Source organism: Pezoporus occidentalis, unplaced genomic scaffold (assembly GCF_034315485.1).
Source record: "Pezoporus occidentalis ecotype Australia unplaced genomic scaffold, CSIRO_AGI_Poc_V1 ctg145, whole genome shotgun sequence".
NCBI lineage: Eukaryota > Metazoa > Chordata > Aves > Psittaciformes > Psittacidae > Pezoporus > Pezoporus occidentalis.
Genome location: NW_026913263.1, coordinates 1,958,903 through 1,978,810, shown reverse-complemented (window position 1 = coordinate 1,978,810; position 19,908 = coordinate 1,958,903). Strand labels below are relative to the sequence as shown.

The 19,908-nt window shown below is 44.9% G+C and overlaps 1 protein-coding gene across 4 annotated transcripts; it reads right to left on the bottom strand.

Annotated features, from left to right (window-relative positions):
- Positions 1–966: 966 nt before the first annotated feature.
- On the bottom strand, positions 967–18,420 carry ITIH4 (inter-alpha-trypsin inhibitor heavy chain 4). 4 transcript variants are annotated; one of them, XM_062610246.1, is made up of 22 exons: positions 18,277–18,420; positions 16,565–16,725; positions 16,007–16,111; positions 15,200–15,362; positions 14,990–15,100; positions 14,771–14,899; positions 13,835–13,951; positions 13,098–13,266; positions 12,014–12,130; positions 10,317–10,498; positions 9,311–9,493; positions 8,600–8,739; positions 8,113–8,267; positions 7,601–7,633; positions 6,985–7,017; positions 6,189–6,242; positions 5,780–5,818; positions 5,197–5,310; positions 4,477–4,651; positions 2,891–3,045; positions 1,862–2,049; positions 967–1,283 (listed from the first exon to the last, which is right to left on the bottom strand). In XM_062610246.1, the coding sequence occupies exons 1-21, from the start codon at positions 18,349–18,351 to the stop codon at positions 1,880–1,882; spliced, it is 2,580 nt and encodes an 859-aa protein (XP_062466230.1). In that variant the 5' UTR covers positions 18,352–18,420; the 3' UTR covers positions 967–1,283; positions 1,862–1,879. The 4 variants fall into 4 exon arrangements, with proteins under 4 accessions (XP_062466230.1, XP_062466229.1, XP_062466231.1 ...); XM_062610245.1 differs by having other exon boundaries at positions 967–1,287; positions 1,889–2,049; XM_062610247.1 differs by lacking the exon at positions 5,780–5,818 and having other exon boundaries at positions 967–1,287; positions 1,889–2,049.
- Positions 18,421–19,908: the final 1,488 nt, after the last annotated feature.

Here is a 19,908-nt window from a genome sequence, read left to right as displayed (position 1 = left end):
GGTCAACCTTTTCATGATCGTAGAATCATAGAATATTTAGAGTTGGAAAGGACCTTAAGATCATCCAGTTCCAACCCCCCTGCCATGGGCAGGGACACCTCACACTAAACCATCTCACCCAAGGCTCTGTCCAATCTGGCCTTGAACACTGCCAGGGATGGAGCATTCACAACCTCCCTGGGCAACCCATTCCAGTGCCTCACCACCCTCACAGGAAAGAATTTCCTCCTTATATCCAACCTAAACTTCCCCTGTTTCAGTTTTAACCCGTTACCCCTTGTCCTATCACTACAGTCCCTAATGAAGAGTCCCTCCCCAGCATCCCTATAGGCCCCCTTCAGATACTGGAAGGCTGCTCTGAGGTCTCCATGCAGCCTTCTCTTCTCCAGGCTGAACAGCCCCAACTTCCTCAGCCTGTCTTCATACAGGAGGTGCTCCAGCCCCTGAGCATGCTCGTGGCCTCCTCTGGACTTGTTCGAACAGTTCCATGTCCTTTTTATGTTGAGGACATCAGAACTGACAGCAAGTCAGGGGCTGCTCTGCAGCAATTCTCTGTCTGCTCTGCAGGTGTTTGTAAAACAGCCTCCAGAGCTCTGCTATGACAAGTGGGACCGCAGCCAGTGCGGGTCACATTCCCCCCTATGTGCCTACTGCTAATTTCATCGTCTTTCAACGTTGTTACAAACCCATCTCTAGAAGACCCTTAACACAGCAAGACTGAGGTTTCCCCCGTTCCCCCATAAAATAAAGAGATAAACGGTAAACTAATCCTGCTCTAAACTTTCCAAAACACACAGTTCAAGAGCGTTATCAGTTGTAACTGCCTCAAGAGTGCACATTTTAGAAATCTATTACTGTCTGCGTGACACATTTGTGGATTTATTTGACAAATTGTTGGGCTGGGTGATGCCACTACTTGTTTTTAGTTGGAAACCTAAGTCCATGTGTTCATATCAGACTGGGAGCTGATAATGTTAATTTTATTCAGTCCATTCACATAAATCTTCAGCAACACAATCCCATTGAGTATTACGAACCAGTTTAAAATAACAAGCAAGCACATTCTCATCTTGAAAGTGTAATTATTTCAAGGTAAAAGCTTTGTTTTGTATACAGTAACAGGTATGGCTTTAACTGTGTGGTTTTCTTGATGAGAAAAAGTATTTGGAAGAGCATCATTTGCATAGTTTTCTTTCCCAGAATACTCTTTTCTAGGGAGTTTGATCTATTGACCAGCAGGAAACAGGTTCACTGGCTGACTCAAGGCTCTAATCGTTCTTGTACTGCCTGAAAAAGAATCAAAGCAAGAAAAATTTGGGATAAAATGATCAGAGAGCAGGCCCAGAACTGACCTTATGCTTGCAGATGGTACCAGAACCCCACGTGGCCCAGCGAGGACCTCTCCACTCCCAGCTCTGGAGGTGGTGGTGATGGGGGCACAGGGACAGAAGCTGCACACTCACAGCATTTCTTCCACACCGCTGAAACTTGCTAAAAGCAGCTGAGGTGTAAACATTTTTTCTCATGGTAAACGCAGCTGAGGAAACACCTTCCCCTGTCCTTATGAAGGAGGCAGCAGAACCTTACTTTATTTGGCATTTCTTATGAAAACTAGAGCCCCAGGTTATGATCGCATCTTTCCAGGCTGTCTAGATCCTTCTGAAGGACAGCACAGCACCCTAGGGTATCAGCCACTCCTCCCAGTGTATCGTCAGCAAACTTGCTGAGGAGGTACTCTATCCCTTCATCCAAGTCACTGATGAATAACTTAAACAAGACTGGACCCAGTATTGACCCCAAGGACCACCACTAGTTACACGTCTCCAACTAGACTGTGCCCCCGACCACAACCCTCCGAGACCCAGCATTCAGGCAGTTCTCAATCCACCTCATCATCTGCTTGTCCAGCCAGTGCTTCTGGAGCTTGCCCAGGGGGATGCCAAGGGAGACAGTGTCTAAAGCCTTGCTGAAGTCCACGGAGGAGTCTTTCATCAGCTCTCTGATTCATGTTGGAATTGTTCTCAAATCCTGCTTTTGAATAAAATTGACCTAAGGAACAGACACAAATTATTTTAAAATAGGAAAAACTCTGAAAATTGCTGTTCATTTAACCCAAATGACAGCTGTAGCACCGAGAAAGCAGCTTGCTGCCCCAGGAAACAAACCAACAAAACATTTCTAACACTTGGAAGCTCCCTCAGCAAGCTAAGAACATTCCTGTGTTTCAGCTGTGATCTGTTATCCCTAACACTCCACAGAGAGATGCAGCCTCACTCTGATGGGTTTTCACAGGGTTTTGGGGGTTTAGAATATGCAGCCTCTGTGTCTGTGAAGTTTTTGAAACAACTTCAGCTTCAGTGCCACCAGGATTTTTGAAGCTGGGATGCTCAGCACCAGCTGGCTTTCATTTTCTAACCCTGACTGCTTACGATTTAACGTCCATTATTTATAGTCCACTATTTGACATCAAGTGAATGTGCTGCATAAATTATGTCATTCCACAGCACTGTTGAGGTTAAGCCCAACTGTATTTTAGTCTTATTGTAACATATTCTAAACCAATCATAGTCAGTAGAAAAGTACTACGTTATGTTTCCAGCGTAAAACCTCCCCTCTTGCAGAGCAGGGCCCACTGTGCAGTGAGAGGTGATGTTAGACACCTGAAAAGAGCAAATTAAATATAAAGCCTCTCTGGAACCTCTGGAATTACAGCATTCCCTCTGTCTTGCCTGCCCCCTGCTTTTCATAAGAGCTGGTCAGGACGCAGGGAAGTAAAGTCTGAATAAGGGCTTATGATGTGGCTGAACCCCCCCATACGCACCCAGTATTTTCATTTCAGGAGCTTAGTTACAAGACCACTCTGTGTACACACATCTGTAATGATACATACCTAGAGCTCCACTGACTTTCTCAGAGAAACGGTCAGTGTTCAGGAAATGCAGCCCAAGGAAATCCTCTGGGAACTTTATGAGGGAAATTTTCACCGTGACTGTATCAGACAATGATGCTGTAACGCTCCTTTCCTTTTCAACTGAGATGCTCAGCCTGGGAAGTAAATAATGACATTATTTCCAAGAAGAAAGTGAAGAACAATCTGCATTTGTTGTCTATAGATAGACATTCATTAATTAAAATAATTTACGTACTATGTCTCCTTGCAACTGCATTTTTCATGATCAGTTGGTGATTATTTTTAAGCTGGAAAATATTAAGTGGCATGATCTTTTCTCTCTACGCTGCACAACAGATGTTTTCCATATCAGGTTACATACAAGTATACCAGAGAAAAACTTGGTGCTGATGAAAACACCTTATTATCCATAATGACAAGAAATACTTGGATGGAAAAAACCAAAATATTTTTCATCATTTTAATGAGACCAGATAAAATAATTCTATCTATTTTATCAACAAGTCCAATACTTTTCTCTTGGCTATTTCACAGGTTTTTTCAGACCTTGCCTTCCTTCTAAGCCATTCATTTTTTTTTGACCCAGGTGGGCTTGCAGAACACGCACATTCACTGCAGTTTTCTCCCCTGCAGACCAGGTTAGGTACAAACACTCCTGCACATGCTGGTGTACAAAGCGCTCCAACTGCAAAGGTGCTGGTTTGAAGCAGGAGGATCATTCTGCTTGGCAGACAGCAAACTAGAGAGGGGCAGAAGCCCAACATGTCCCTGGCTCCATTTGGATTGCAAAAATAATCGAAAGTAGCTGGTTTAGGACTTCTGTTATTGCCTAGAATGGGTTGTAAGGGAAGGAGTGCGGTGTGTCCTGTGCCCCACACTAAGAGCAGATCCCCCCCGGGTTTATTCCAGCAATGCAAAAAGCTGGTGGAACTGGTTACATTCTGCTCTTTCCTGTGGCAGTGAAGATCCTGCTCTAATTAGTTTGACAATAAATTCTGCATTTAAAGTACTCTCTCCAGCAGCGGGCATTTAGTTACAGACAGCTATTCAAACACATTCTGCCTGTCCACAAACACGGTCAGCTGGCCAGATGTGAGCTGTTGCTAAAACAGAGGAGAAAAACCCCCTTCAGCCTGTGTGGAGCCAGCTGATACATAAAAAGAGACAGTGAATGTCAAAGCCATCACTTCGCAGCGCTCACTCTGCAGCGGGAGGAACACAAAGGGTCTGGTGGCAGCTGGCACGGCAGTGGCACGGGGGCTGCGATGTGCCCCAGCGGGTCCTGTCCTTTGGAAGATGAATGTTCTGCCTGTGACGTCAAAGCAGAAAGGCAGGCTGAAAGTGCAGTGTCTGATTCTATTACACAGGCCTGGAGAATTCAAATCAAACCTTTTGTGTTCTCTGTATCTGAAGTGGAGGATCGTGAAGGTGCCCTGCTTCCACTCCTGATGAGTTACTCGTGGGACAGGACATTTGGAAGCACTTACTTGAAGCAAACATGAAGCAGAGGCCTGGATGAAGAAAGATCTGTCAAGTCTGGGAAAGGACAGGGTGATGCTCCTTACCCCTGCACGGTGGCGGTGGCCGACTCTGTCCATGGCAGCCGAGTGCTCTCGTTGTTGCGGCGCAGGACGATTGCATCTGTAGAGGCATGGATTTGGGCGGGGGGATTCACATAGTTGATTTCAAAGTGCACGAAGTGATTTGTTCTGTCTCCAAGTTTCCCCGTCACAGTGAGTCCTTTAATGACATTAACAAAAAACTGTCAAGTGACTGTGCTTTAAGGTGTGGGTGATCTCAATAAAGCGGCTTCAGCTTTGCTGCTGAAACACATCCAGGGTCTCAAACCTAGTTCTGGGAGGCACAGTACTGCAGGCTTCAGCTCCATGTGCCCCAAGACTGCCGTGGGGTCACTGGAGTCTGAGCACAGGACCACAGCAAACTGCAGTCTGTAAAGAGCATGCATCTTTCCATTAGCTGGTAGGATACATCCTAGGAAGCCCCAAAGGCTGGGCAGCAGAAAACCCTAAAGACCACGGCTGTGACACCAGCAGAAGGAGGTGACCATCAACTGGACCTGTGAGAAGTGCCCTCAGCTGTTGCACAGTGGAAGTTGATATTGCCTAATAGAAAGGAAAAATGAACCACAGCCTCTTGGATGGCTGCAAGGCAGCAGGTGTGATATCATCCTTCACAAAAGGGGGTGATCCCCAAAACACCAACTACTGTCATAGACCAAAGTGATTCTCCTTGTCCTTGATATCAAGGGAATGGGGCTCACTCACCTTGCTCCGGATCTGACAGCAGGTGGACGGAGGGCTGGGCTTTTCCATCCGTATTTAAACAGACTATTTCATTTTGTTTGGGTGATTGGAGGAGAAGCTGTGAATGAACGTTGACTGAAAAGCCAGAAGAACAATGTTAGAATGCAAAGAAAACTCTAACCTGTGCCCTTTGGATGGGCACAGCAAAATTACATAGTCAATTCATACCTAAACCACTAGTTTTAACCTCTATAGAATAGAATGATTAAAATCAACATAGCAATGATTATTGAAGAGCACACCCAGGCACAGCACCTTGATATGAATGAAAAGAACAGATTTTTAAACTTAGGGTTTAGTAAAGTCAATGAGCTCTTAAAAAAGCCAAGGTTGAAGATAACCAATGCAATATAATGTATGTCCTTGTGCCAGAGAGGCTTTCTCATGGGATATTTTTCACTTATGTGGAAAGAACTAGCCGAGGTTTGCATGAAGGTAAAAGGGTTTTTCATAGAGTTGATGCAGTCAGAAAAAAAATAGACGAAAACCTGTACATTACAGTCACATTAATTATTACAAAGGAACCAGTATACCCAGTACTCACCAACAGGTTGTGCTCTCATTCTTTTTCTTTGCCTGCCAACTGAAATACTTAAAATTATTCTGTTATGAATGATAATTTCTCCTTATTATGATGTTTATTAATTCTTCTTAATAAGAAGAGTTTGATGAAACATTTTCCTTTAAGTTGGCTAATTCACCAGGAAGAACACTGTGACAGAAGCCTTTACAGCAGAGCTCTTCACCGACTTCTATGGAGAGCTTTGCTTCAAACAGGATGTACCAATGGGGAAAAAAAGCACAACGTCCAATGCCTGCTTCTCGTAGGATCAACACTGGGACATGCCCAGCCTGAGCTGCAGGAGGGTTTAGAGCTGTGTTTTTAACAGCTACCACATTGAACCCAGCGCACCCACCCCAGCTCCTCTTGGCACACAACTGTGAATAACTACCTACTGACAACAGCTTCTTGTTGCTGCCAGACTGGGGCTCAGAGCGCCATCGACCTGAAATAAAAGGTTTTTCCAATGTTTGGTTGGTCTGGGGCCATGCCTTGCATCTCCCTCCCCACCCTTTAACACAGGGAATCTCCCATTAGGTGCCCACTGGCTTTTTTGGATACAGCCACATGTGCGAACGTGAGGATCCTATGCAGGAGAGCAGACAGCGCAAGCTCTGCACTATGGGAGCTTATGGAGATTCTGAGCTCTGCCTGCAGCACGCTGGGACTTCCCCCTTGCAGGACAGGCATTGCCATTGTGCCCCACACTGGCTTCACATCCCGAACCCCGGGATGGTAAATAGTACTTTTTTTTTGATGTCCATTTCCTTCATAGATCACAGAATGGTTTGGGTTGGAAAGGACCTTAAGATCATCTAGTTCCAGCCCCTCTGCCATGGGCAGGGATGCCTTCACCCTAGACCATGTTGCCCAAGGCTCTATCCAGCTTACTAGCATATGCTTTTCCGGATCTTTTACATTTATTTTCAGGAGTGAGTCATACTGATTGTTTTATTTCTGAAAAAGGACCAGATTGTTTCCCTGAAAAGGGACCAAGATTGTTTTCAAAAGCTTGCAGTTAATTATAAAATATCTGCAGACCGAAATACATATAATAAAACCTCAACTGTGTATCAAGTGGGCATCCACTATCAAAGGGTATTTATTAAAGGAATGTTGCTATCAACCTACATACCAAATGAACTTTATAACATTACTCTGAATATAAACAAATGAGAAGCACTTACCAGGAAGTGATGCACTCCTCAGTTTGTAAGCATCTGGAGAAAGAAAAGAGTACCTGTATTTTATCCACGATCATATTACATACCCTATGGGACTGTTTCAAACAGCAAATCTGTAATTCTCCAGCTGCCTTCCTTTCCCACCTATAAAAGCATTGCCATTATGATATATTATCATAGCTGAGATTATCAGATTAATTATGCTGGAAGTCATTTATAGTCAAACAGATCTATTATTTCCAGAAAGAGAGAAAAACATGAACCTAAATCACCCTCAGAACTCATTCCAAAATATCTTGAGCTTAATTTTCTGATAGATGCTTGGCACACAGCAGGAAGAAGCAGGAGCATCATCAGCACCATTCACTTGAAGAACTACTTATCCTCATAAGTAAAGACAATTTTGACCTTACAGACTTTCTGAATGGAAGATTTTCTCCCTTTGACCATGTTATCCACCCAAACCCCACACAGACCGTGGCAGTCATTGCTTACGTTTTGCTTCATATATTATTTTAAATCTCAGCTAATCCCCCCTATAAACAAACACAAGCTTCTTTTTTTTAATTTCATTAGAGACTATTATGGAAATATGCTACTGGAAAAAGAAAACATTTACCTCCTACTGGAACACTGTTGTGCTTCTCATTATCTAACACAAAGAAAAGGAACAGGTTAGTGTCAAACAGTCAACAGCGAATTACTTTACCAATGTGCGAACCAGAAAACTGGGACAAGCAGGTGTTGGGCTTCAGGAGATGAGATTTTTGTGTGTTAAAGGCAGACGGAGCACTTGCAAGTGGTGACATGCTTTCCTCCCCTGCATTCGCTTTTCTACTTTAATGCTACAGTGGCAGTGGCAGGAATGCTGAGTACCAGCTGTTCAATGACTTTTAATTAATATTTAAACAAACTATTTTCCATTTCAACCAGAGTGCCCATTTCACCACTTCACCTTTTAAAACAACTCCTGTATGTTTTATCTGGAAGGATGCTAGTCCCTGAAATCCTGCCTCCAATGGGGCTTATTACTGTGTCCTATCACTAGAAAATGAACCTATACTGGAGGTCAACAACAAATCCTCAATAACAGCAGCATATTTCAAGGGGACTGTTTTATGCCTCATTTACCAGCTTCAGTGGGTTTGTTCGCCAGGCCTGTCTGCTCTTGATCAGCTGGTTTGGTGACCACCATGGAAGTGAGGGGTGTAACAAAGCTGTACCGCAGAGACAGCTCCAACGCTTGAGCCTCCAGGGTTTTCTGGTCCTCTTCTTGTGCTGAAATACTAAAGTCTGTGTTAATAATGAAGAAATAACATATAGAGACTATGAGCAGCTCATCTTCAGATTCTTTTTCATATTCATATCATGTATTTCAGAGTAATGTCAAGAAGAATATTTTCTATTACATTTTCGTGGGTGTATATACATCTATATACACACATTTAATGATACAGGGCTGTCATAAACTGAAAGGCACCTCATGTCCCTCATACAGGCATGTAGTGTTCTTCCAGTATACTGCGTTTTTACTACTATCTACAGAAATATTTTGTTGTGGTTCTTTCATTTGTATTTTGAGTTAGAAATTCGTAATAGGAAGCATGAAGACACTCACGATTTTTCCAGCAGCTGCTGAATGGTTAAGTAAGCCCACAGTCTCTCTATGAAATTTCCAAAGATGTAACTTTGATTTTGAAATACTTGCTCCTTCTCTTTGACATTTGTTTCTTCTTTAAGAGTCAAGTCACTAGAATGCTAAAGTGGGAGAAAACTGACTGTCAAAAGAAGAGTTGCAGATTTCTGTTAAAATCACATCATTAGACTTCAAATAGCATCTTCCAGTACCAAAGTGCCCTTTTCGTCCTTCAATTTTGTCCTTTCCCATTGAAAAATGCAACTCCAAACTACCAAAGCAGCATGTATTTTGGATCTCTGTTTATGAACTTGAAACAGTGTTGAAAAAAAGAAGGTAATGAAATTGTTCTATTTCATTATTTTTGAGATGAATAATTCATATTTCCTTCTTTATTCTAGGAATACAAACCAGTTCCTAAAAACGCTTGAAAGGCCAAAATAGTATAGTTTTGAAAGGATTAAAATTACCGTTTGCTTATTTGTGGATCTACTGCAAGGTTTTTATTTCGCAGTAAATTCAGGAGAAGAAAATTGCTGGAATTCTCAAGCATTTTCCCCAAATGGGAAAGCAGCACAGTGCCCAAATGCAGAGAACACGTACTGCACACAGAAGACTTCCTGAAGTCTTCTAGTGAACTGTAAAAGACAGAAGGGTTATACATTTTTCACAGTTAGTAAACCAAGCACTTACTGACTGAGCTTTGATTTCTACTGGCAAAAGATCAAGCTCATTGCTAATTTTCCCAGATACAACAATTTCAGATCCTTCAAAAAACAGCTTGAAATCGTTCTTTGTTAATCCCTCGATGGCATTTTCTGGATACTGCATTTCAATTTTCTTTAGTATTGGGGTAGCCACTTCTTGATAAAACCCCTAAAGAGAAGCAGAGAGAGCACACACATGACTGCAAAATTATGCAAAACAATATACTGAACGTCTAAAACCCCTTTAAAAAGAAGGGAACAAAGCTTTTCCTTCAGCAGTGTAGGACTGCTGCTAGGAAAAACCCCATACGTATTTCTTCAGCACACCTTCTCTAACCAGGCTTGAGATGCCATATGAACACTTTACATAGGAATTCAAATATCCAACCAGGATGCCCATCCCGTTCAGTCAGGTGTTTTGCTTTAGCCCCTTTGAAATCTGATTTCCTTTAAACTTGACTAATCCTGAGGATGAATCTTTCTCCTTCTGGACTGGGGCTGGCATGAAGCAAATCCAGGCAAAAGAGGTAGAACTGGCTTCCCACAAAAGAGAACATCTCTGAAGTTATAACAGCTCTCCAAATGGACAGGAAAGATCCAGGCTGGTGGTATTGCAGAGCCAGCTTGCCTGTACGTGCCTCAGACTACCTGCTGAGTTTTAGGGAAACCATAGGAAACAGCTTCCAACGGTGGAGCTTCAAGGGGTTTAGAATAGGATCCAAGACCAGATGTTTTCTCAGCATCACGTCCCCTGGACAATCGTTTTTTTTTGCAGAGGTACAGAAATGTGTGAGCTCCCAGGTTTGTCCAAACACATTTGAGGATGACCTGAATCGTGGTTAGGGTACAAACCCTCAGACGCTCCCGGACTGCTTCCCTCCCTCCCCAAAATCACCAGATAAACTGAACTCCAGCTCTCTATCTCAGAAAATATTCGCAGACACAAGCCATAGCTGATAAATGTTTTCTTTGCCATATTGCTTAGTCCTGACCTGGAGCTGCAAGGCTGCATCAGCATTTTCATATATACGACGTGCTATTCCCCCATTGCTTAGGGCCATTTTCTCCAGGAACTTATAACTGACATCAAACCCAAAGCCAAGGCAGAAGAGAGCATATTTCCCATTGACTGCTTTCTGGATGTTTTCTTGAATAACTTCCACATTACTCTCACCTGGAATTGAAACAAAAAAATACACTTGTTTGGTTGGGGTTTTAAAAAGTAGAAGAAGACAGCAGCAGGTTTAATGGAAAACTCTTCCTAAAGCCTTTTAGAAATTATTCAGAATAAAGTCTTGAAAATATATGGGCTAGAATTCCAGTAATTGAGTTGAAGATGAAAGCATCACTCTGCATACGGAGTGCCAGAACCTCATTCTCCCCCCTTAATGACTTTTACTAGCTCCTACTTACGTTGTCATGAGTAAGTGCAAAATATTTTACAAGATTCTGGGGGCCAGAGGAGGTTTTTAGGACAAAAGGGACACACTCTGCAAACCAACAGAGCAAGGGATGGAAACACTCGATCAAGCATTGGGAAGACAAGCACCATCCATGAGAACTCTGCACATCAATTCAGAGAAGAATGGCGTGGTTAATGCTGTAATTCACACAAGTAACTCAGCCATGCTCCTCTCCCAGCCCTTTTGCTGACAAAGGGAAAAGATTTCCATGCCATCATCTCATCCCATTTGAAGAGCCACCGAGGGCCCTGTATGGAGAGCTTCTCTGCCAGCACTTCCAGGCAGGAGCTGCCTGCAGCAGTATTATGGGAGCAGCTCAGACTTTTTCCCTTTCAGCCCGCCTTACCAAGGAAGGCAATGCACGCAATAACACTGCGTGCGTTCACCTGGCACTCCACACTGGCCTGATTTCCAGCCAGCCTGTGGATGTGTGATGTGCCTGGGGATACCTGAGACTCACGGTGGCTCTGCTGAGTAGGCAGCACCATGAGATGAATTATATCTAACAAGAAAACCCGAAACAAACACACTGACCCCAAGCCAGTAAGGATCACATGATGTGAAAGGCAGAATGATCTTCTTAGAAGGCTTACAACCGAATTGGTATGACTGGACTAGAAGAGATACTGGTTGCCACACAGAACTTAGACCAGCTTCTGTTCAGAACAAGCGATGTTTGTGCCATTGCATTGGGAGTTACTGTTTATTTAATGCAACGTTTTTAATCTCAACCCTCTGGTTTGTGCTATCGCAGCTAATTACTAGTTAAGAGCTAGACGTGGAAAAGAATATAAGACAAGAGACCCTTTAAAATATCTCAAGTTTGGGTCAAGGGGGGTGGAAAAGCATAAGCAATACCTCTCAAACAGGACCAGACATAATATATGCAAAATGTCCATGTGTTTGCTCTGGCTGTATTTTCCTTTCACGTTTCAGCTTTGCCTGGAGTATTTCCAACAATTCCTTCAAGTTTATAAACTGGGAAGCCAATGGTATTTACCAAAACTGTTCCCAGCTAAATGACATGTAGTCATGGGTGGGCACTTCTTACAGCCCTTGCCATAGCCCGGTCACAATCATCCTCTCTGGAACACAGATCCAGAAACGACCCAGCCTGCTTATAACAAAGCTCTTTTGAAGCATAGGCTGCATCTACCACGCTGGGATGCAAGTGTAAAAGATGTAACGAATCCAGGAGAGAAAGGGCTGAGCTAGTGTTTACTCACCAGAAGTGGGCTGGCCATCCGTCAGCAAAATTATCATGGAGACACTCCGTTCCGGCAGCCCCTCAGCTTTCTCCAGCCCGCTCACAGCAGTCAGCAGGGCATGATTGATATCTGTGCCTATAATGAGAAAGCAAGCATGGCTCACCTGCAAAGATCATCACCTGAAGAAATCAGTGCATTTCATCCACAGAGTTATCTGAAGTTTTCTGCAGGAAGCAATCCTTCAGAGAGATGAGGATTCGGGGCTTCAGCCTACTTGGCTTAATTATGGTGTATTATATTGCAGTGACAATGGTTGAGTATTCTTTTGGGATCGTTTTCCACACATATGTCATGGGAAATACAAACATGTCTAGAGCCATTAGAAAGTGCTTAAATAAATACACTGTCATCTGTCAAGCCACGTTTCAGAACCGCCTCTTAGTCTTATTTGAGAAGTCAAAGGAAAGAGCTGTGCGCAGATGGCTTTGGTGCTGGTCACACCTGGGATAAAAAACCCCTACGTAAATACCAATAGCATAACATTAACAGGAGATGGAGCCTTTAGATGTGCTTAAAACTAAATAAAACAGAGCGCACCGAGTTGTGCAGCACTTGAAATGCTTCATGCCTATTGTGACTGGTTTGTTTCTGTAGTGCGGCTTACACAGGTGTATGACTTTGGATGCATTTTATTTTGCAAGGGGACCCTTGATATTTTAAAAAAAATTAAAATAAAATAAATAGCAAATCATTGTCAAATATTGACTGAATTGCCGTTTTCCTGTAGGAAAAAAATGTACTATTGGGAAATCTTCCAGCCACCGCTGTTCTAAAAATCTGAAACAAAACTTTGTGGCTTGTATGGCTCATAGAACTGATGCAACTGTCTCTCTTTATCCTTATCACAATGTAGTCACCAATCTGTCCACTCCCATGTCCAGCCTTTCTCTCCCACTCTTAAGCATTAAAATACTCACTTGCTTTGTGAACCCCGATGGCAGCTCTGTGCCAGTATACAATTCATAAGAGCACTTGTTTTCTAAGCAATACGTTACGTTGGGTGACAGGCTGTGGTTACAAGCATCTAGGTGGTGCCTTGTACCTCCACTAGCAGACAGAGTTTGCACAAATCCTGCAGCACTCGCCACGTTCTCTGCAGTGGCTGGCAGCAAAGAGCTCTTCCACTCCACCACTTTGCTGTTAAAGGTGACAAAGCTGAAATGATCTTCTGGGCGGAGGTCCTGTAAGATCTTCAGCAGGGCATCCCTAGTCTGTTCCAAGGAGAAAACAGTCACTTTGAACATTACTACTTGTCTGTCAGAACCAGGACTGGAATTGCTGTGTCAGAAGGGGGTTTCTCAGCAGTACTATTTGAGATGCAGCCCAATGCTCTTACGTAGTCGCAATGGCATTTTCCAGGTTGAGACCATCAGAAGTGTCTGATTCACTTAACTTGCAGACACAGAGACACCCATGAGGGCTGTAGTGGACTTGTCTGCTCCCTAGCAAAGCTACATGCACAGTCATCAAGAAAGGGAAACCAGACAACTGGATTCTTTAAAATTCATTTTAAAAAATCAGAAATTATTCTGCAAAGAAACAGGAAAATTGCTCTCTGCCTTGATGTCTGATACTTGTGAGAGCAGCCGTATCAGAAGAGTGTTGCTCTTTAACAGCCCAAATCTGTGCACGCATATTTTCAAGTGTTTCTCTCTGTCTGAGCATGTTGCTGTCTACAAAACCAGTGTGTATTTCTAAAGTGAGATTCACAGCCACTTCCTCCAAAGGCTGCTCTGTGTGACCGGCACAAGCAGAGATCGGTACTTTGAGGTACATTACCTGTTCAATTTTTCTGCCTGCCATGGAGCCACTTCGATCTATAACAAAGATGACATTTTTGGGAAACACTGGCATTTCTTGGGGTGCAAAGTAATGCACAAAATACCCATTGACAATCTGAAATACAGAATGGGAAATCATGAATGAAATTCCATCTAACTAACTAAATATTGCATCTTCAGATTCTGGCACAGCCAGAAAGGGGATGCATGCTCAGCATTCTGTTCTTCTAGATAAGCTCAAATCAAAGAAATATTAAAATATATTTCCTAGCTGGAAGCAAGACTATCTGTAGAAAGCAGACTACAAGAGAACAGTGCATGTATGTATTATACACATCTGCCATATGTGTATCTGCATTATCACTGTATGTTACTTCTTGATTATCACCTATGAGCACATCTCTGCTCACTGACTGACTGCACATCCATGCATGCTTCATTAGTGAAATGGTATGTAAAAGAGTGCACTTTATTCCCCAGGATGTGCATTGGTCCATAAATATTTTTAAGTTCCTGGCCTCTTTAGCTGTGCCTCAGTTGTCACAAAAAATAAATCAAGCAGTCATTTCAATAGTTACATAAAGCACATCCCTCTAAACTTCATTTACAAGAAGCTACAAATACACCTTAGATCAGCCAAAATAATAAAAATAGAATGTAGAGGGACATCTATAAGGAGCAGATTTGGTATGGAATCAAAATTTGAAAGCCTAATTCTTTCTTTTTTCATGGATGACCCATTCCTGCATTGTGCCTGGTGTCGTTGGGGATTTACTGACTATGGCTATCAGTTCCTGCAGACCCTGGATTAACGGAAAGAGCTTTTCCTGTCACTCCTGGTGTTTCAAAGTAACTGTTGCTGGTTTTCTGATTGCACTTCGCATTCAGACATATCTGTGATCTGAAAACGTTTGTATTTCTATTGCTTTTTCACCTGTATATCACCTGCAGTGGCATCCCTCTTAACATCGTAACGCACAACAAAATCACCATTGAGGAGGGTTTCATCAAATTCAGGGTTCATCTTCTGTTGATCCACAGTTGGCTTAAATAAAACATGAGCCTGCGAGCAATCAGGAAAAAAAAACAAAGATTTAAAGCAACGCATCTTAAAGCCGCCCCCGGCAGCAGCCTCTGGCAGTGGCTGCTTTACCTTGGTTTCGTTCTGCACTGTGGTGAGCGCCTTCGTTAACTCGTTTGTCATGAACGTGCTGTCTGCCTCCAAGAAGCGTATGCCCTGCGGCTCGAAGACGCGCACATCAATCTGCCGGGGGAGAAGCCGGCATCAGCGCCGGGGGGACCGCGGCTGCGCCCGGAGCCACGGCCGTGCCGCCTGCCCGGCCCTCGCGGGGGGACAGCTCACCTGGAAGTGCTTCACGAGCTGCTTGGGTCGGACCTTGATGAGCAGCTCGAACTTCCCCAGCTGCCGCCTCAACAGCTCCTCGTATGTGAGCTCAAAAGTGACTTTGCTGGCAGCTGCGATGCCGACAGACACGTGGAACTGCTCCAGCTTTCTGCCTGTGATTCTGCAGGGGGCAAGCAGAGCTTTACCTGCTGAAGGGAAGGGTTGCTTGTGGTGGCCGGAGTTTGTGACCTGTGCTACGTAATGGCCAAGGGGCCGCATGGAATAATAGAAAAGTGGCAGTAAATCCTGTTCATCACATAAAGACTTTTCGCATTGCCTGCAGCGCTGTATACATCACATACATCACAACAGCACGCCACGGCTGCTGCATATGCAAGCTGAGAAGTGAAGCGGAAATAAAGCAGACTGGGATCAAGGAGAACTGGGAATGAATACATGGGGAAGCACAGATTAAATGTGTCCCAAAAGCCTGACGTCTGCTCAAGTACCATGGTGCCCGGGGCTTGCAGGGAAGCAGGCTCAATGACTGAGCATCATCCCAGACCAGCAAGGTGCTCCTGCATGATGGCAAGTCCCAGAGGAACACTAAATACTGACACCTCCCACTGAAGCCCATTGCAGTATCAGACATAAATCATATACATGTGTGAACATAAATATATATACACACACACAGAGTCCCTCCCAACAAGAACCCAAGGCTGCTTTTCACATTTATCTCTATCACATTAAATCCTGGCTCCCCAGCTGAAGGAGAAGCCAAGCAAGGGCATTGGAGCAGGATTACTCAGGGCAGCAACATACCTGACAAGGCCGGCGCTCTGCCCGTGTGAGACTGCGCTGTCATACTCCTTTTGAGCAGAAGCTTTTTCCTTTATTATTCCTGGGTATACTTTACCATCGATGGACCTGTTTGGTTGCCATAAAAAACAATTAATATTAGGAAAGCAACGAGAGGAGTGCTGCATTTCATAGCCCTCGGGGCATGAGCAAGGGGTACTGTTTGGCTCCCACATCCCACCCCATCCAGAAGGATGTCAGTAGCCATGACCACAACACAGCCCTCCTCCTTGCAGGGTCTCGGGGAGGCTGGAGCAGGAGGAACACCACCACTGAGCATGTTTGTCACCCACCCTGTGGCAGCAGCAGCCTTGCCCTCTCTACCTTATAGAATCATAGAACAGATAGGGCTGGAAAGGACTTCTGCTGCCTGCTGCTTTGCCGCACAGAGCGTTTTGTGCGGGATGCTCCAGAGCTCAGCTCATTGCGCTCTTTTCTCAGCACCCCCTGAGAAAAAAGGGTAAAAGCACCCCCAGTCCCCAGAGCTGCCTCCTTCACACCGCCGGTAAGGACTGGGCCTACATGGAGAAGTTGGTGATGAAGGCTGTCTTGGGTAACTCCACTTCGAAGGTGGCCTCTCTGGACTCATTGGCTCGGTTGACAATTTTGCTGGTGATGAGGGTGCGAGCGAATCGTGATGTGACCTTGCAGTCCACGTGGAGGCTGTAGATTTCAATAGCATGCTGGGAAAAAAGGAAACCAGGCTGAAACAGGACCAAAGGGTTTGCTCCGAAGCAGCCCTTACCCGGGTGATGTTACTGGAAAAGTCTGATGAAAGAATGAACCGCTACAAGGTCCAGCTGGAACTGGGGAGGGTGAATTGTTCGTGTCCAGGCCGGCCATCTGCTCATTCACATCTCTGCAGCTGCAGCCATGGGAAATCTGCAGCTATGCCTGCCTGTTGTTCCACAGAAGGCTTCTGTCGAGCCCTTTTCTGTGGTCTTCTCTCCTTGGGCTACTCTGCAGTAGGTGCTGTGTCACCACGATACACTAACCCTAACCCTAACCCTAAACCTCAGACAAATGAGATGCCTCTAAGCATTCGATCCACGGGAAGAGACCTGATGGCATTTTATGCAACTGATTATTTGCTCTCCCAGCTGTTGACTTTGCTGCATGTTTTTCAGCTTGGTGCCTTGTGTCACACACGATGTGAGGAGGTTGAAACCCCGTGTGGGCCTCCAACCTCCCGCTGGTTGCACAAGCAGGGATGCCCTTTGAGCGCTTGTGTTTCTCCTGGTCTGGTGCTTCGTGACGCTCCGAGAAGGGGACTGTCCTGGAGCTGCCTGGAAACACTCCACAGGGAGGCTGGAGTGGGAACTGCCCCTGTAAACACCCTCCTTTTGCCTTTAGGATGTCTGCTTTAAAAGCCCTACCTGTGTTTCAGCAGTGACACTAAGAAGGGTTGATCTGGACATCACCAGCCTCATAATAGCCCAATAGTAAAATAAAAAGGCTCAGCATCAGAACAGTTCACACTTCTGTTTTTACTTTTCTAGATTCACACATCTTTTGGATGACCAGCTGAGCTTTGGTTGTTTTGATAATGCACCTCCTGTGCTTGCTTGCTAACTAATAGCATCCACAAGCACCTTCTTAAAGCTGAAACTCAGAAGCTTGATCAGGCTAAACACGGTCAGTCAGTACCTGGGCACCAAGGCAGGAGGTGGCATAGCCGACGCCATGTGAATAATGGATGGCTGTTTCTCTTTTCATTGTATGCTGCCAGAGTACACTCCACCTCCTGCTGCCTACCGGCAACCCAGGACAACGGAATTAGCCCCCAGAATATTCACCGAGAGAACAGTTTCTGATCCTGGCAGTACGGGGGCCTCCCCCTGCCCACCCCCAGCTGGAACCCTCCCTGCCTGGGCTGGGGCTGTCTCTCCCAGGAGCATCCCTTCCCGAAGGCTTTCTGGGCACCTCTGCTCGTGTTTGCTGCCCCGCCATGCGCAAGCCTGGCACCCCCGCAGCAGCCCCACGACCTGCCCCTGCCTCACAGAAACCTGCCTGCATTTACACCCTCCTGAACAGGCGCTTCCTCTGCTTCTCTAACAATCCAAAGGGCCTTAAGAGGACCCAGAGCTCTAAAATCACACCACCGTAAACCTCACGCTCCACAGGTGCAGCCACCAGAGGAGATACCTGCATTACCTGGCCAGCTACCACAAAACGATGGATCACCACATGAGCAAACTAGATATTGTCAAAAAGAAATAAAATACAGCAAATACCTTTTGAGCAATAGTTTCTGCTAATACTACGAGTGAGGAAAAGACCATCAATGCGAGCAATGTCCTCTCCTCCATTTTGGAAAGACCAGATTTTCAAATGAAAACTCGGTTGGGCTTAATCAGTTAATGAGTAACTTGTGCTTGGGGATAAGATGTAGGCTCTGAAGAGACCCAGAAACTTAATATTTACATGTTAAACATAGGTAAAACTTGGACTAGGTTAACGTTTATTTGTCCAGCAGACTTTGCCGTTAAACAATAGAATTTGAATGTTTCATAAAGCATAAGGTTAAGAAAACCTTACGTTTTCTTTCTAAACTTCAGTCTCAGTGCGGGATGTGAGACCCAAGGCAGATGAACCGGTCTGTGCAACCACGAGCAGTTTTGCACGCATGAACCTCTACCGTATCCAGGAGTACCAGTTTGAGAGGGCACATCCTTTGTGTTACCTCAAACACCCCGGGGCTTTGGAGACTGCTAATACGTGCAACGTTTATGTGAGGTTTTACAGCTGGCGACGTCCACGAGCCTCATGTCTCACTGCCCAACCGGGAGTACAGAGCAGCCCTCTTCAAACACCCCTTTTTGCCTCCTCTGGCAAGCCATGATCCTTGTTTGTCAAATAGCAAAGCCAGCTGTGCTTTGTCTTCAGCTAAGCAGTAAAAAGAAAGTAATCAACCCTGGGCTCCCCGAGTCACTGCCTGTACATGCCTGTGGGTAAGGGTACAAAAGACACAAAGCACCCAAAACCAAGCGCAACGACAGCCATGCGCAGCAGCACAGCTGGCCTTGTCCAGCCCTAACACAGCTTCAGCGTGTCCAAGCAGGGATTCTGCAATGCTGCCCTTAACCCATGCGCTCAGTGGGGCTGTTTGCATGGAAGATTAGTGCTGAGAGACCTCTGCACCTGAATGTACATGGAAACTGAGTGGGATTACTCTTTTCATCCCCTATTTTATAATGAAATCTCCATCCAGCAGGGACCTGAAGTGGGGCTTGGCTTGCAGCCCTACAAAAAGGAGTTGTCTTCCAAGTCCAACTTTGTACACAAGTAATTATGGGCTCTGTTATATTAACAATTCCTAAAATACATGCTCACTCATGTGGTGGTTAGGTAGTCTGCTACACAGGATAGCTCATGTAACTACTAAGAAGACACTTCATCTGAATAGCTGTAATTCCTACCTATTCTACAAAGCATTCGAAACACGTTGTGGGGACATGAGGCAGTGGGAAAAACCGAGCCTAGGCAGAAGCCACTTCAGAAGTTCCTCTGAGCTCTACAACTGGGGAAATCAAGCTGAGAAATGGGGGCCAGGGAGAAAATTGTCACAAGCCGTTCCTGCACCACATGCCTGGAACTTGCTTGTGTCATCGGGAAGCTTTCAGCAGCCTTCAGTTGTTCGTTCAGTCCCAATGCAAGAAAACAATGTTTGAAATACTGCAAATATCAACAGGGCAGGAAAAGAACGTCCCCTAGGGCTGCGGGCTCAGAGGATCCTGTATGCATTTACACGAACACACGTATACGGGTACCTTAACGTGCAACCAGCTGGTGCTGTGGAGAGATGCAGTCTGGAAAGGCCCGTTCTTCCCTCAGTCCTGAGCAGATGAAGGCTGAGTCCTGCCCTC